This window comes from Solanum verrucosum, unplaced genomic scaffold (genome assembly GCF_900185275.1).
Source record: "Solanum verrucosum unplaced genomic scaffold, falcon-dt-bn FXZP01000008.1, whole genome shotgun sequence".
Lineage (NCBI taxonomy): Eukaryota > Viridiplantae > Streptophyta > Magnoliopsida > Solanales > Solanaceae > Solanum > Solanum verrucosum.
The window spans coordinates 1515391-1533986 of NW_026020195.1; the positions used below are offsets into that span (position 1 = coordinate 1515391).

The 18596-nt window shown below is 32.5% G+C and overlaps 1 protein-coding gene, 1 non-coding gene and 2 pseudogenes across 2 annotated transcripts; all 4 read right to left on the bottom strand.

Annotated features, from left to right (window-relative positions):
* Nucleotides 1-1345: 1345 nt before the first annotated feature.
* On the bottom strand, nt 1346-1418 carry TRNAV-UAC (transfer RNA valine (anticodon UAC)). The gene has a single exon. It is a non-coding gene; the product is annotated as a tRNA-Val (tRNA).
* Nucleotides 1419-2014: 596 nt separating this feature from the next.
* Nucleotides 2015-8382, bottom strand: LOC125829791 (cytosolic sulfotransferase 12-like; annotated as a pseudogene).
* A 2141-nt stretch (nt 8383-10523) lies between these two features.
* On the bottom strand, nt 10524-11646 carry LOC125829790 (cytosolic sulfotransferase 12-like). Its single transcript, XM_049508988.1, has one exon. It carries the CDS (start codon nt 11644-11646, stop codon nt 10651-10653), a length of 996 nt encoding a protein of 331 aa, XP_049364945.1. The 3' UTR covers nt 10524-10650.
* Nucleotides 11647-12745: 1099 nt separating this feature from the next.
* Nucleotides 12746-13757, bottom strand: LOC125829788 (cytosolic sulfotransferase 12-like; annotated as a pseudogene).
* Between the last annotated feature and the right edge of the window lie 4839 nt (nt 13758-18596).

The window sequence follows — 18596 nt, forward strand, 5'->3', positions numbered from 1 at the left end:
CTAAAATTTTACACATAATTTATACTTTACGTAAAAAAATGTCGATTCAGATGAATTTGATATCATAATGATCTGTCAACCTCAAATAACAGGTGTCCATAGTCTAATATTGACTTTAAAAATGCTCCAATGTTTTAGAATTTAGAAATGACGTTTGGCATATAAATTATGTATGATTTTTTTATTTAAATATATTTAACATATGATCATTTTTTAGAGGGGATGAATGAGGCGGCAGAACCAGAAAATGTTTGATTTTTTTGGTCAGTAATATTAAAGTACTTGCATTAATTAGAATGGATGACATTAGGTTAAAGTGATTTCAACGAAACTATATTTAATAAAACATTAAGTTCACATCCATTACTATTATATACGAAAGAGTAGTCATTGTAAATTGTAATGATAGAATTTTGTGTTTTTTTATGTAACGCTCTTGACATAGGGTTGATAGATGAGGGCGGGTTAGATAGAATTGGCAGATTTTTAGGTTGATAAATTTTTTGAAGATAAGGTGTACATGTCATTTTAGACGAATCTCACGTCGCAATGGAAGAAGAAAGTGATGTAAGTTCACATGGTACACATACTTTTGAAGCTCAATATAACGTAGCTTGAAAGATAAATTCATGTGGATATAGAACCAATGTGGACATTGGACAATATATGTCATTTGGGTTGTGGCATGGTAGTCCATCAAATATAGATAAATTTTGATTTTGATATTTGTGATTAATTTCTGGTTAAACATAGTTAACCTTCATGTAATTGCTACACGCACTTTTAATCCTTGCGAGTTTGAATTTTCACAAAATTAACAAACTAATAAATGGTAAACCATTTAATTAATTATGTATGTTCTATTTATTGGCCTTATATATGATGTAAGGTTGAAAATAAATATGCAAGGAAAAATAATATATATGAGAGAAAATGTGGAATTGGAAAAATAACTTATTTGATAATCAAAATGGTGCTAATTATCATGGGCCCAATAAATTGGGCTTTGAATTGTAAGGGGAATTCTTTACGGCCCAATAACCTAAGTAGGTAAGTCGACGGCCCTCTAAGTAGATAATAACGACATGGATTGTGGCGAAATATAGGTGAGATCCTTTTACCCTTAACCAGAAGTCTAGATTTGAGTCTATAGAAATGGAAAAAAGTCTTGTCAAGAGCGTCACTCCAGAAAAAGAGTCATGCAATGCATGAATTTGAATTTAGTCGAGTTACTATATGAGTACAAAATATCGATGAAAACCATAATAAATGAAACATTCATTTTCGTTGGGCAAAAAAAGTTATAATAAATAAAACATTCATTTCCGTTGGGAAAAAAAAGTAATGTTGATGCCCAGGATCGAACTGGGGACCTTCAGTGTGTAAGACTGACGTGATAACCACTACACCACACCAACTTCATGGTACTAGAATTTGAACTTTATTTATTACTTAAGTAACAAGAAAAAGAAATAAAATTGTGCTACAATATGATATTTAATTAGATGTAAATAAAAGAAAAAATAATATTAATATGTTGCAATTGCTGAGGATAATATTATTAAAATGTTAACTTATTGCATAATTTTGTTCTTTGGGTGAAAAAATATATTTTCCTCTTCTTATTCAAAGTCAAGGAGATCAAATAAAATCAATTAGATTAAGATTTTTGTATGAGTAAGGAAGTGATCGAATTAATTTAATATCGAATTTCAGATCTTTATAGATAATGATGATTATCGATCAAGAAGTGACAGCTAGATTTGAATTGCTCTATATTATTTATTTTCATGCTTTTTCTCACTCTTAAATTATTTTATTCAACTAGCTAGAATAATTAAATCGGGATACCCATAAATGTCAAAATAACTTGTGCATTCTTTTATTTTCTCAAACAACAAGCTATCACAATTTTACAATATTAATGTGACAAACTTCTCAATTTTAAACATAAAGTGACAACAATTAGACATTGCATGCAATAATTGGCAAAACAAATATAATAAATGTTCAATCAAATATATTAAAACCTTAATCCAGATCCTTCAAACTTTTGTTCAATTATATGATTGAGTTTCTCAATCATTTCTATAGTGAAGTAATTCTTCCATTCTCCAATTTTCCCTTTACGAAAGAACACTTTATTTTCCTCTCCAGATGATAATTTTCCGTTTGTATTCACCTCCAAATTGCTCAAATTTTCAAAGCTGCATATTCTTAATATTTCATCTACCACTCCACAATTTTCTTCCTTTATGGAAAATGGACATTCCAAGAATTCAGCCAAACGTTTAATCTGAATTTTTGGTTGCTCTTTAATTTCTTCATACATCAAGAAAATTACTTTATTTGGTTTTTCAATACTTGCTTTCCAATAATCTAACACGTGATTCCAAAATGGACCATAAAGGCTCACACCATTGCAAAAAAGATCAAACACTTTTCCAATGGAATTGATATCTTTGTGATCTAGTTTTAAATTATTTGTAAATGCCACATAGAAATGAAAGTGTCTCTGGAATTCCTACATAAGTAAACAAGTTTGGTATTTAAATCTTTGATAGATTTTGGCAATGAAGCGAAAGACAAATGAGTTGACAAGAGTCTAGGTGTGGTAATGGATGAGAAATTAGGGACTTGTCCATCCACATAAAGTGTAAGTTCCAAGTATGGAACAAGATCATGAGGATTCTTGATAAGTAAAGGGTGATTTTGTTCAAAAACAGGATGTTTTACTCGATTCACTAAACCAAATAAAAGTGTTTTTAGCCAAGTAGTTCCTGATTTAAGAGTTGTAACAAGGATGATATCACTATCTTGAGCCTGAAATTGTTGTTGACAAGCAATCACACCTTACGACCCGAGTCTACACCCTGAACGTGGCCGGTACTTGAAGTCCATTGCTGGTCCCCAAGCGAACCCTCATCCTGGCTGACTACAAGCAGAAGACTAACTCAAGCATGCAAAAGCTTAAAAATTGAATAAAATTCAATAAACTTAAATAGAAAGCTTTAACTCAAAAGAAAACTCTGAATAATATAATATATTTAACTCGCCCCAAAATGGGTAACTTAAGTCTTTAAAACATTTAATAAAATAAATGAATAATGCAGACTTCTCAACTTTATTGACTATCTATGAAGCTTCTAACTGATAAGGATGGAAGTTGGGACAAGACCCACGACATCCTGACTAAACTGAAAAGTAAATGAAATCCTCTGGAATTAAGGAGACTTATTATAGCTAACTCGAACTCCCGGATGTATCAACGAATCTCCTGTTGATGATCTCGAATACCTGTGTCTGTATCATGAAAAATGCAAGCCAGATAGCTCAGTACGTGGAATGTATGAGCATGTAAGGGAAATTCTAAAACATAAACATAAGCTTGAAACTTGATAAAAAGGAAACATACTTACCTCTTCTCAAACTTACTCAACTCAAGGAATACTCAAGGATACTCAAAACTATTCAAACTTACTCAACTCAGAAATAAGATACTCAACTCAAAGATATGATATGATATTCGACTCTAGGTACTCAACTCTGGATACTTAACTCAATATGACTGAACTTATTTCAATATAAAGCAATTTAAAACAAGTGCAATATAAAGAAACAAACTGTTTAAAAACATACTATCAACTCTGTGTGTATGCAAAGATACAACATAACTCTGAAATGTATGTAAAAATATAAATAACTGTGTATATAAGAGTACAATAACTTCTGTGGGAGATTCTCTAACCGACAACATCACTATGAGCCTAAGTGATGGTACAACGTTTTACCTCATGTTGTCAAGGACCGTCATATACCTTGCCATCGGTATAGAACCTGAACTACTAAGTGGATCCACTAGTCTATGCTGAAAAGCACTAAGGAATCATCTAAAAAGTATGACTCTTTTTCTGCCCATGATGGCTACATGGTTTATGGGAGCTTGAGTTAATATAAACTCGCATCCCCATATCGGTGCTCAATACTACTCTCAAAATATACTTTGCTCATATGTTTTTAAAACAACTTATTCTCTGGTTTGAGATAATTACTCAAACTTAGCTTAAAAGCTCTCTTGGAATCAATGTTCCATTTTTCTGTTCAAAACTCTTTTGAAAATCTCAGTTTTCTCTTATCTTAATTGTGTAAACATTTACTCTTGGAAATACTTAGTTCCTATATATCATTTTAAAGAAAATGAACTTTGCTCTTACTCTTTACTCAACTTCAATGCTTAAGTCTTAAAAAAAAAATTTAAACATTTGTAAAAGACTTCTTAAAATATGGTTCACGCCGAATTATGGACTTGAACGACTCAATGCAAGGTTTTCAATAACCATATATAGAACTCAAATGCTTGGAACTCAAGAACTTCAATGATACTACTAATTTCAAGAATGCTCAACTTAGAAGGTTCGTGCGGAATTATGAGCATGAACTACTCAACTCAAGCACTCAAAGATACTTGTTATCTCAAAACTGCTCGACTTATAGAGTTCATGCGGAATTATGGGCATGGACAATTCAACTCAAAGACTTCACGGGTAACATGTAATAGTCCCATGATTAGAAACATAATCTCAAAGGGGATTAAGAACTCAATACTCAAGACTTAGAACTTGAAGATACTACTCCTCTCAAAGGTACTCAACTGATAGAGTTTATGCGGAAGTTATGGGCATGAACGACTTGACTCGAGGGTTTACATAATAATATGGAACTCGTGAATACAACCCTTCTCATTCTCATACTTACTTTTTCAGAATCTAGTATTGAAACGACCCAAAAAAAAAAAGCACGAAAATGTGCTTCGAAAACACCTATAATTGTAATTTCCATATATCTCAAAATCTGTGCATGATTTCGGAAATTTGACTTCATATTCTTATTCATGGGGTCAAATTGAGTGGGAGATGGGTCTAACCCGAATTTTAGAGCAACCGTATCAAAATTCGAAAATCGCAAAAAATGCGATTTGGAGGGTCAACTTTAAAGGGGCATATCTCTTAGCACACAAGGAACTGGAAGGGCCACAACCTATTAAATTAAAGCTCTTTGAGTTAGCTTTCCAACACACTTGGTTTCACCTCATTCCGAGTTAGGATGAGAGAGTTATGACCATTTTCGTAAAACTTGTCTGTGCAAATTTGTAATTTCCAGTGAGCTATTTTTTTGATGCGGGTTGGGGACGTTTTTTTTTATTAAAAGGGGATATGTCCCATACTTAGTCATTTTTTTTAACTTCAAAAACACTCTTTAAGCCCTCTCCAAAATTCCACCAAGATCCTCAACCAAATTCAAACATCTCAAGCTCTAATTCCGGATTCAAGACTCAATCTCAAGCTTCAATTCTCCATTCCAATCTTCATCAAGGATTCTCCAAAGTTGAGGTATGTGGGTTTGATTGTGGAAACCTTCCTTTCCACAAGTCCAACCATTTATCCTCTATTTCTACTTCAAGTTTATGGGTCCTTATGGTTATTTATGAACTCTTGAAGTATGAAATTACTACTACACACCCTATTATGGTCTATTTTGCATATTATCATGAAATGAAATTATTATGTGATGTTTATGGTTTTCATGCTTCCATGATCAAATTATGAAGGTTGATATATATATATATATATATATATATATGTTGTTGGTGGGCTGATTTATATGGATTTTGGAATTGGTTGGACATAGTACTCTTGAAATACATGATTTTATTTACATGAACAGTAGCCCACCATGTGTTTGATAAAATGCCCATTTATAGAATTCTTAGGAAATGGAAGGTCCAATGTACGTCCTATGAGTCGGATGGTTATATAATTACTGAAATGATGATGAAATAGACACATGTATATGATTTTCTCTATATATGTGTTGTGAGTCGACCAAGCCTAGCTCGGGGGGTTGTAGGCCCGGGTAACCGTATCGAGGGGTTGGTACCTTGGTTGCCTAGTACGGGGGGTAGTAGACCCGTATAACCATATCGAGGGGTTTGTACCTTGGTCCCTAGCTCGGGGGGTGGTAGGCCCGGGTAACCACATTGAGGGATTTGTACCTCTTTCGCCTCTCCAAGGGGGTGGTAGGCCTTGGAAATACTATATTGATGGTCACTCGCCACACATGTACTACTCCCCACTAAATATGATTTTTATGTAAGCATCATTATACATATCATCTCATTAATATGCTATCTATCGGGTATGATTATGCATTTTGCCTATGATGTCAATCTATTGTTGCATTGCATTGCATCCCATATACTTAGTACATTCAAACGTACTAATGCATACTCTATGCCTACATGATGTCACCATGTAGGAACCGGAGCATCGCTTGACCATCCTCCTCCGCGTGGCTAATACGATTTTCTATCGAGATTATTGGTGAGTCTTCCATTCTGGGGACGTTGCTGATGATCTCTTGCTATGTATAAGACTTTTCCTTTTTAGTTATGTATTGACTATGAGGGTGAGCCCGGTAGTTTGTCTTGGCCCCCGCTAAGTACCCATGTTTAGAGGTGGTGTTGGACAAGTTGTGTATTATGCTTGAGCTTGACTCATCTATGATATTTATGTATCATTCCTTTTTTTTCTCTTGCTCCCTTAGTCCTGATTTCCCCCTTGATTATGCTTATCGCTTATGGTCATTTTAATTGCTTCCATGGCCAATGATGTGTAATGATACGCTATGAGGCTTGTTTGGGGTTCCTACGGGTTCCCCATTCGCCGGTCACGTCTAGGACCTAGGCTTGGGTCGTGACAAGTTCAAATCAATAGTTGATCTCAAAGGATTCATAATTGAACTCATAGCTTTGCTTGAACTTTACTAGATCTTAACTCTCTCTTAAACGTGAGTTATGAATTCAAGAGTTATGGTTCATGATATGAAGGATATAGATGATAGTGTAGACTTATGAATACATTCTCCTCACTCTCATGCTCACTTACTCGAGTCTTGAAACAAGTTACTAGAAGTTGTAAAAGACTCTTAAAAAAGACTCACATGGACTTTCTCAAAATGCTTGGAAGAACTCTCAAGACTTAACTCTTAACTTTACCTTGAATTTGAATTATGAATTCAAGGTTATGATCATGTTATGAATGATTTCTAAGTGTTTGGAAGTAGTTTGAAGTGTTTAGAATCAAAAGGGGTGAAGATACACTTCAAAGGAGCTCAAACGGGACAACTAACGGAGAATGAGTGGGGGCAGGTGACCCTGGCGCGTTCCGGGCGCGGGGCGCCAGCCCCTAACTTCAGAGGCTACATATGGGCGCACTGCAGGGGCGGGCCGCACTAGCCTCTCCCCAGGCCAAGTTCGACGAATTTCGCCTCTCGTTTTCTAATCCTAAATCGCTTTTAATTGATTTCTTTTCTCAAGTTTTCCTTAGATTCAATCACCCAACCTAAGTACACACTAATCCACTCAAAACAATCACTTTAATCTCAAGATATCATCTAAACCCCAACAAAGCAAGATTTAGAATGAACTTCAAGAACACCTATCAAGAACTTAAATCCTTCAACTTTTTGAGAATGAAACTTCGCTGAAAATAATATGTTTGGCGTATGGGTGAACAAACCCAACACTATGGAAGCTTACATACCACTTAGGGATCAAACCCATGACGACAATCTGCAATAACTCTCAAGAATTTCGACGAACGCTTAGATCCTTTCTCTTTTCTCCTCTTCTCTCTTCTTCTTTTCTCTTCTTGAACTCTCAACTAAAACCCTAGGCGTAAACTAAGATTATAAAACTGAACCTTATCAGATTAGACCCCTAAAATATTACTAAAAACGAATTAAATCTGTTTGGGTAAGGAAAAGACCAAAATACCCCTCTAAAATCCGGTTTTGACTTTCCTTATCTACACAGCCCAACTTCGAATGGACATATCTCCCTCATACGAACTCGAAACTGAGAAAACTCGGTGGCGTTGGAAATATAATTCAAAGATATTTCCTACGGTATCTGGTATCACACCTAAATCATCCTGAGCTAGAAGTTATGGTCGTTTGAAGTCGACCCAAAACTCAAACTTAGCTTAACTTGCAAAATTTCAGATTTTTGCTATTTCCAATCTAATTCTTTTTGAAATTCAAGGTGCTACATCTAGTGACCTTAACACTTAAGAAAAAAATTTAATTCCTTGGTAAAATCTTACTCACTACGAAGAACGGTTCGAGTCTTAGTTCGAAAATTTTTCTGAGGTGTTACAGAATGATTGTTGGTGTTGCCCGAAAACCTTAGTAATTATAGATATGTGATGCAAGCCGTCCTCTTTATTTTGGTAGAGTTAAGAGCAATTTCTTACACTCATCACTAACTTCATCCTCTTGTAAATACTTGGGAGGAATTTGGGGAGAAGTTTGAGACGTTGACATTGTTTTCAAGTGGATATATGGAGTGTTTCTTTAAGTTAGTAGGATGAAATATTTACTCATTAATACATGTATATATATTAGAGCTAAATCTCCAACCATGTGAGAGGCAATAATTGAGCTAGTTTGAGTCCAATCCTAGGGCATGTCTAACTTTATGGTATATAAATAGTCTCTCAATCTTTATTAGGTAGGAATAAGGTTTGTATACCCTCTTTAGACCCACTCATAAATTTTTTACTGAATATATTATTAAACAGCTTCTCAATCTTTATTAGATAGGAGCAAGGTTTATATACGTTTCACCCTCTTTAGACACACTTTAGATAAGTGCATTGCTTTTCTAATTTTATTAATTATGTTATATAATGCAACTCATGAATCTTTTTATTTTTATAATAAAAGAGGCAAGTCCCCAATAAGATATGCTAAAATCATGCATGTCGCGGTGCAAGACATTTTAATAACCAATATATTCAAGAGTAATGTGTCATAGATCTAAAGTACTATATTAGAGGTCATTTGGTAGGGTGTATAAGAATAATATTGAATATGATGTATTATGAGATTATTTCTTATGCGATATTTGTTTGGTGTATAAAAAATAATATGTATTGTATGATTTCTAAAAGTATATATTTATTTGTAAGAATATCCTCCATAATATGATGAAAAGGGCTGTGGAAAAAGAGGTATAGTTGGAACAATACTGTTACATATTATTAGCATGTAAAATCATAAGTGGCAATAAAATTACTCTTTTCTTCGACTCTGATTTTTCTTCTCAAGAAAAATAGAGTTACAAAGCATAAAAAATAGAGTTGTGTATCGTTTGGTTCAGTTCGATTTTGAAGTTTATCAATTATTGGTTTATAGACATGTTAAATCGTTATGGAACCATTAGGATATTGGCTTATCAGTTTAACCATTAAGATTTGACACAAAAAATAAATAGTTGAAAATCACTTGGAAACATGGTGATAAACTGAATAAACCATGCATATGATGAGTTGATAGATTGCATCTTGCTCAAAAGCAACACTAACACATTGGAGAATAACCGAAAGTTTGTGACTGCCAGAAATAAAAATATGAATCTAAATCCTAAGTTAAGGACTTTATATACCGAATGCTATAAATATAATTTTTTAAATTTACTATTAGGTTATTGATTAACCCATTAAGAAAAAACCTCAAACCGATAATCTGATGATAAAAAAATAAAACCTTTAAACCAATAACTTTTTTTTTAAAATTATCGATTTGGGTTCGATTTTGAATCGTTGTAATAAAAAAAGGTGTTTGCAACCACCATTTTAGCATATAATAAGAGGAGTAAAACGACGATACAACCACTATCCATATTTTAGCATTTAAGCGCTAGCTTACTCCTATATATAAAATATAAATAAATAAATATATATATCCAATTAAACTAATAAATTAACTACCCATAAAGAAATTAAATGCAAGACTAAAATAACTAAAGTCATGATTCATGATATATATATATATATATATATATATATATATATATATATATATATATTATATGGGTGTGTGTGGGGTGGGTGCGGGGGGGGGGGGGAAATAAAATAGTGTAAAAACTAGGTAGATGCTGATATAGTTGGTTGATGTTTGATAGAAGATGATTTGTACTCATCATTAGCTTAATTTATTTAGGGTCAATTTAGTAATTTGTTAAAATGCATTATTGTTTCACTAATCCTTCAAGATATGCCTTTTGCAATCATTTGAAAAAAGAATAGCTAGAGCGATTTTTTCAAACTTGAAATTCATCTTCAAAAAATTAAAACAAAAACTTCAGAAATCAATCTGATATATAATTAAATGGTGTTTTGAAATTTCTTTGTTGAATAAAAGTGGAAAAAATTGTATGGACAAACATAAGCATAGTAAAAAAATATATATGATGATTTGGTAGAAAGTGTTTTCTCCCGAATAAAACTCTACACAACTCTAATTAAAATTAATCGACTTCAATACGTATACTAGACATTTTCAAAATCGAAAAGGAAAACGATCATACTATGAAAAGCACCGTTTGCGACCAAATAAAGATATATGATTTTATACATATTTTTTCAACAATTTAAGTTGCGAACATAATTGTATCAGTACTACAATAAAACTCTTGTAGTATATATGTTCTTATTACAATATTAATCTCAAATACAACTGCTCCAATTCAACATTGAGTTTTAAAACAAATAATTGCATTCAATTGACATATAGAATCTTAATGCCTAATTAGATGTATGAAAATTTTATTCCAGATCCTTGGAATTTTCGTTCATTAATATGATTGAGTTTCTCACTCATTTCTATGGTAAAATAATTCTTCCAATCTCCAACTTCTCCTTTACGAAAGAACACTTTATTTTCTAATTCTTCAGTTGACAATTTCCCATTTGTATTCACCTCCAAGTTGCTCAAATTCTCAAAGCTACACATTCTTAATATTTCATCCATCACTCCACAATTTTCTTCCTCTATGGAAAATGGACATTCCAAAAATTCAGCCAAGCGTTTAAGCTGAAGTTTGGGTTGCACTGTAATTTCTTCATACATCAAGAAAAGTACTTTATTAGGCTTTTCTATACTTTGTTCCCAATAATCCAATATGTGATTCCAAAACGGACCATAAAGGCTCACCCCCTTACAAAAAGATTCAAATATTTCTTCAATGGAATGAATATCTTTGTGATGAAGTCTTAAATTGTTTGTAAAATGCCACATAGAAATGAAAGTGTCCTTAGGATTCCGACACAAGTAAACAAGTTTGGTTTTTGAATCTTGGACAGATTTTGGCAATGAAGCAAAGGGCACATGAGTTGACAAGAGTCTAGGTGTAGTGAAAGCAGAAAAATTAGGGACATGGCCATCAACATAGAGTGTGAGTTCCAAGAATGGAATAAGATCATGAGGGTTCTTGTCAAGTAAAGGGTGATTTTGTTCAAAAAGGGGATGTTTCATTCGATTCACTAAAACAAATAAAAGTGATTTTAACCAAGTGGTTCCTGATTTAGGAGGTGTAACAAGAATGATATCACTATCTTGAGATTGAAATTGTTGTTGACATGCAATCACACCTTGAATTGTTCTTGGTGATGCCCAAAAACCTTGATAGTTATAAATATATGATCCCATCCATCCTTTTTCTTTTGGTAACACTGAGAAAAAATTCTTACACTCTTCACTTAAGCCCTCTTGATCTTGTAAGTATTTGGGAAGAGATGTTGTCATGATTTTGAAGATTGAGTTTTCTTCTAATTTGTATGATAAAGGTTTACTCGTAAGTGTATATATAGAGACAACTAGACAAGAAACTTCAAATAGAGCTCTTGTTTTGTTACATTACATTAATAAAGTTGTTGTTGTGGGGTCATGTTAGAAAACACTTTTTTTTCCATCTAATAATTAAAGTAAGAGAACTAGACAAAGCACTCTAGAGATAGCTCTTAATTAGGCATATCCATGGGTAAAATATTTAGTTAAGAAAAAAAGTACACACATCTAGTAATATAATTGTTAGTTGTCTCATGAAAATTTTTATAAGGAAAGTTTAATTGGATAAAATCTTGATTAAGGAGAAAATAGTACATCACATATTTTACTATTCTTTATTAAAATATCACTTAGCATTCTGATCTTGTATATCAATTTCTTCAATATTGAAGTCGATAATGCCTTGAAAACAAATCCGCTTGATTCTGATCACTTGAACAAACTTTTTGAACATCTATTTAACCCATTTTTTGAAGAACACGAGTGATGATTTTTTTTAAATTACATAAGTGTTCGGATTGCTCCAAAGTTCCTAGAGACTCATTCAAACTATCTATCTAAGTTATGAATCATTATCTGGATCTATAAGAACTTTCAAACCTCTATTTCAAGTCCATTTACGTCAAATGTTGTTTTTGATCAATTTTTTGGCCTAACATTTAGCTTTTTTTTTCTTCTCTGATACACATTTGGATGCCTCGAGACTCATGTCACCCGACCTCACAAGTCAAAATTCACATTTCAAACCCAAAATAAGTGTCAAAACGGTTATCGAATGGATCGTTACAAGTTGTTCTTTAATTTGTGCCCTCTCTAAACGTGAGTATATGTATAGAGTGTGGTTCCCTTTTTGTCCATGACAAAACAAAGTAATATGAATTTAATACATAATTTGTAATAATTTGAGTAATGATTAATGAGCATCTAAAACAGTACCATTATATTACTAGTAGAATTTTTGTGATATATATGTTCTTGTTACATTAATCTCAAATACACATATCTCAAAAACATATACTCCAATATTACTTTTCGAAGCAAATAAAATAATTCCTAATCAAATATATGAAAATTTCAGTCCAGATCCTTGAAATTTTTGTTCAATGATATAAGTGAGTTTCTCACTCATCTCTGTAGTAAAATAATTCTTCCAATCTCCAATTTCTCCTCTACGAAAGAACACTTTATTTTCTTCTCTAGTTGACAACTTTCCAGTTGTATTCACCTCCAAATTGCTCAAATTCTTAAAGCTACTCATTCTTAATATTTCATCTACAACTCCACAATTTTCTTCCTTTATAGAAAATGGACATTCCAAGAATTCAGCCAAACGCTTAAGATGCAATTTTGGTTGTTCTTTAATTTCTTCATACATCAAGAAAAATACTTTGTTAGGATTTTCTATGCTTTGTTTCCAATAATCTAACACGTGATCCCAAAATGGACCATAAAAGATCACCCCCTTACAAAAAAGACCAAATAATTCTTCAATGGAATTGGTATCTTTGTGATGAAGTATTAAGTTGTTTGCAAAATGCCATATAGAAATGAAAGTGTCCTTAGGATTCCTACATAAATAAACAAGTTTGGTTTTTGAATCTTGGACAGATTTTGGTAATGAAGCAAAGGCCAAATCAGTTGACAAGAGTCTAGGTGTGGTGAAGGATGAGAAATCAGGGACTTGCATGCCCATCAACATAGAGTTTAAGTTCAAAGAATGGAACAAGATCATGAGGATTCTTAATAAGTAAAGGGTGATTTTGTTCAAAAATATGATGTTTTACTCGATTTATTAAACCAAATAAAAGTGTTTTTAGTCAAGTGGTTCCTGATTTAGGAGTTGTAACAAGGATGATATCATTATCTTGAGCTTGAAATTGTTGTTGACAAGCAATCACACCTTGAATGATTCTTGATGTTGCCCAAAAACCTTGGTAATTGTAGATATGTGATACAAGCCATCCTCTTTCTTTTGGTAGAGTTAAGAGCAATTTCTTACACTCATCACTAAGTTCATCTTCTTGTAAATACTTGGGAGGAATTTGGGGAGAAGTTTGAGACTTTGACATTGTTTTCAAGTGGATATATGGAGTATTTCTTTTAAGTTAGTAGGATGAAATATTTACTCATTAATACATGTATATATAGTAGAGCTAAATCACCAACCATGTGAGAGGCAATAATTGAGCTAGTTTGAATCCAATCCTAGGGCACGTCTAACTTTATGATTCTTATCATTTCATGGTATAAAAATAGTCTCTCAATCTTTACTAGGTAGGAATAAGGTTTGTATACGTTTTATCTTCTGTTGGTTCATTTATGAAATTTTTACTGAATATGTTATTAAATAGTCTCTCCATCTTTATTAGATAGGAGCAAGGTTTATATATGTTTTAGCCTCTCTAGACACACTTTAGGTAGGTGCATTGCTTTTCTAATTATATTAATTATGTTATACAATGCAAGTCAATCTTTTTATTTTTCATAATAAAAGAGGCAAGTCCCCAATAAGATAATCTAAAATAATGCATGTCGATTGGTGCAAGACATTTTAATAACCAATATATTCAAGAGTAATGTGTCATAGATTTAAACTATTAGAGCTCATTTGGTAGGGTGTATAAGAATACTGTTGAATATGGTGTATTATGAGATTATTTCTTATCCGATGTTTGTTTGGTGTATAAAAAATAATATGGATTGCATGATTTCTAAAAGTATATATTTATTTGTAAGAATATCCTCTATAAATATGATGAGAAGGTTGTGGAAAAAGAGGTATTGGAACAATACTGTTACATATTATTAGTTAGGGGTGTTCATGGTTTGGATAAAAACCGATCCAAACCGAAAAACCAAACCAAACCTATTAAATGAACCGATTTAATTTGGATTTTGGTTTTAGATTGTTAAGAACCGATAGTATTTGGTTTGGTTATGGTTTTGTTCGAAAAAATCGAAGAAATAACCGAACCGAACCGACAAGTTATATACATAAATTTTATTATTATACATACATAATATATTATATTCATAAACAATTTTAAAGATTTTATATATGTTTCATCAAATTTATTTATAATTTACTTATGAAAGAAAAAATGTCCAAGGTGAGAACATTTTTCTTATTGGTTTCATGTATATGAGTATCTATGGAAATTCTTTGTGGGACTGAAAATGTCATTGTCTCTTCCTTCTATGCCAAAATAGTGAATTTTGAAGTTTTATTCAGTAAATTTAATAATCGAAAGTTTTGTAATGCCAGTCATTCTAACAATTTTGTGTTTGAATGGATTGTTGTCATTTTTTTCACGTTTTGAATGGATTGTTGTCACTTTTTTCACGTTTTGAATGAATTGTTTCTTTTATTTTTATGTATGGTTAATAACCGAATAACCGAACCAAACAAAACCAAAACCGAAAACAACCAAACCGATAAATGTATATTATATTTGGTTTGGTTTTGATAATTTTATAACCGATTAAGTTGGTTTGGTTTTGGTTTTAACTAATAACCGACCCAAACCAAACCGTGAACACCCCTATTATTAGTACTAGATGGGGATGGCCGTGCGTTGCACGGGGCCAACATGACTATAATAAATAATTTATTGTACAAAACTGTATAATATAATAATTATTTCTTTATATTATATGCAAAGTGTTCACCTCTAACAATCAATCCAGAGTTTGGTAGCAAAAGCATTTCAAGTTGTACTATAATATCAAAAGCATTTTAAGTTGTACTATAAGGCCTCATAATTTTGGCCCTTTATGGCTCAATTTGATTGGGTATTAACAAGTGAAGGCTTTTTATTTCCACGTGTGAGCAATTGAGATTGCTTTGGGCTAATCTAAGGCTAAGGGTAATTAGAGCTCTTTCAATATATTGAGAGATTAATAAATGAATAACTCTACTATTATACATATAAATATATTTTCAACAGTATAATCACAAAAACCAAGTTTAGGTAATTAAATTCTTTCGCTCTTGACTATATTCTTTACACCACTGCAACAAAAGAAGAGAACAACAAAGAGGTAAAATATTAATTTAAATGAAGCATAGTAAACATACCTTAATAAACACGACATATGTAAGGGTCTTAAGTACACATATAACACAAAATATAAAATAAGAAAGCAAAAAATTAGATAAGTTAGAATGTTTAGAAAAATGTAGAGATAATTAGAAGCTTAAAACTTAACTCTTTATTTGTAGCTTCATACCATGTAGTTGGAAACAACATTTCTCAGCTGGTGTCTCCTACCTACTCGAGGTAGAGGTAAGGCCTGCGTACACTCTATCCTCATAAACCCCCTTTTCAGATCCATACCAGGTAAATGATACATATAAAACCCATTAGAAAATTAGTTACCTTAACCCTAGAATCTATTTTGCAGCAGAAAATACAAGAATGCAAAAAGTTATCTAGGGATACAACATGTAGATAGTCTTCAGTTAAAATGCCAAACGTTGATGGCATCAGATATCTGTAAAAAGTCATTACATTAGCCAGAAATAGATTTTAGTATTTCAAAGAATATATAAATTCATAACCGAAAGCACCAAGAAGGTGTTACAATATACAAATTAAAACAAACAGACGCATTATTGAAAGAGTTTGGGAGAAAAAACGTCTTTACCAGCAAGGAGAAACGACATTTGAAGCCAGAAGCAACACTCTTTCTCCCTCTTTCAGTGATGCAAATCACAAAGTTTGAAAGAGATGTCAAAAAGTTTAATGGCCAATAAGATAGGCCCAGGCAACACACCAGAATAGAACAAACACGCACCAGAAATAAGAATCAACACAGATTCTCTATTTGTATGAATGTCATCGAGATTGCTCCTAATAAAATGTCAAAAGCCTAAGTCATTTTTTTGTGTGTTCTGTTCACCCATTTTAGTACTTGCAAAGCTTGAAATTTGAAGTAGAAAATTTAAGAAGGATGAACAATGAAATTGATCAAATGATTAGAATTTCTTAGACACTTGAAGAAGAGTGTATTTGCTTCATAAGAGTATTTACTGGAGCAAATTTTTTTGTTAAATTAATTAAGCAAAAATATCTTAAAAGGGAGTACGAAGCTGAAATTCACACGCTAATGACTACCATGGAAATTGCAATGGAGAGAAGAGTAAAGCGGAAGGTGTGAGAGTCAATATGAATTGGGATATTTCCTTCTCTTTTTTTGACATAAAATACGTGCTACACGTGTACAGAAAGCAATACACATTACACACTTAAGAAAAAGTAAAAGTACACATTACACACATTAACCCTTGATAACTTCTGATCCATAAATTACTGAACAACAAGGCATCTAAAGATATCCTACCGTCTCCAGCTTTGCAACATTGACCAACAGAGACTCGTTGCTGAAGGGGCAGTCTCTTTTCTCCAGATTACAAAGGCTTACACAACTGGAGGAGTACGTAATGGAGGCGTGAACGGGGAAGTCGTCACAATTGCCTGCAATGGTGAATAATGGCCCCAAAACCAATGTCAAGCAGTCCAAAGATTAGGTAATTAGGGTTGTTACATTCAGATGCAAAGATCAAAGCTTTTTTGCACCTAAGGACACAAGTACTCAAAAAAGGGTAATCTACAAAGAAAAATGCAAAAATTAACAAGAGATATTCTCAATTTTTTTACAAATGTAGTTACTGTATTGAGTCATTTGCAATACATGCACTTGATGCTGGTTTTGGGGCCATTTGCAACAATGCAAGCAATTGCAGCGACTCTCTCTTTCTGGCCTCCTTGCAGATCATGTTTTCAAGTACATCGGCATCCATGCTAACAAGTTAGAGATGTTTTCCTTAGCTTTTGCGGGGTATAGAAACATAGGCCTCCACTACGTGCTCTCTGGTTTAGTTGGCTTAAACAACTACCGTTATTTTCCAATTGAACGACAAATAAGCACACATGTTAAAATTTATTAAAGCCTCTCTCTCTCTCTCTCTATATATATATATATATATATATATATATAAACAACATGATAGAATATCAACATATATATTATGTCTATTGCACAAGGGATAATCAGCCAAGCAATGTAACCAAGAACTCGAGAAGCAGGAAGAATGCACACATATTCTAGACAGTTTGGTCAGCAAAGACTTCGCATCAGATTTTTCAACCTACATGTTGAAAATGTTTGGAATCACCACAACAATATCGAAATGCCTTTATATCCCCTTTGTTCTTCTCCAGAATCAAGATCTTTTATACACTTGAGAGTTGAGAATATCAAAAGGCTAGAGGATTATATTTCCACACATATTTTTTGACATCTATTTTTTAACATATAGCAAATTTTAATTTAAAAATACGAAACAACATGTGATAAAATTGGTTTTCATTGCTTTTAAAGGCAAAAAAAATAATTAAAGTGCTGACATGTAAAGCTATTTTCAACAACCAAACAATTCATTTTTATCCCTTTTAGTTATGGAAGCTATTAAAGCAATTCTAGATAGATTTGAATTCTCAGTAATGAATTTACAAGTTAAGAGCTTTATATAGCTGACATCATTCCATACCCCATATATGTTATGTATTCCTGAAATAGACAGATGCACAACCGAAAAGATAGTAATACTTGATCAAATGCATAATGTCTTCTATTGCAAATTCAAGATAAATATCAGTCTTCAGACAAAGAGCAATAAAAAATTACCCTATGGATATTACTTAATAATTTAACCTATTTTAGCATGCTAATAACCTTATTTTCCAGGTTACAAACTTAATGTTACCTTAATGGCTCAAAAACTATTTTCACCATTGGTGTATATAGATTGAATTCTTGAATAATAGGATATTTGGTCAGTACTAATTCATGTATCCATAGAGAGTGTTTTACATTTCATTAAAGTCATCTAATTATGTGACACA

Excerpts from the sequence above, each read along its gene's own strand:
- LOC125829790 (XM_049508988.1), bottom strand. The coding sequence starts at position 11,646 with ATGACAACATCTCTTCCCAAATACTTACAAGATCAAGAGGGCTTAAGT.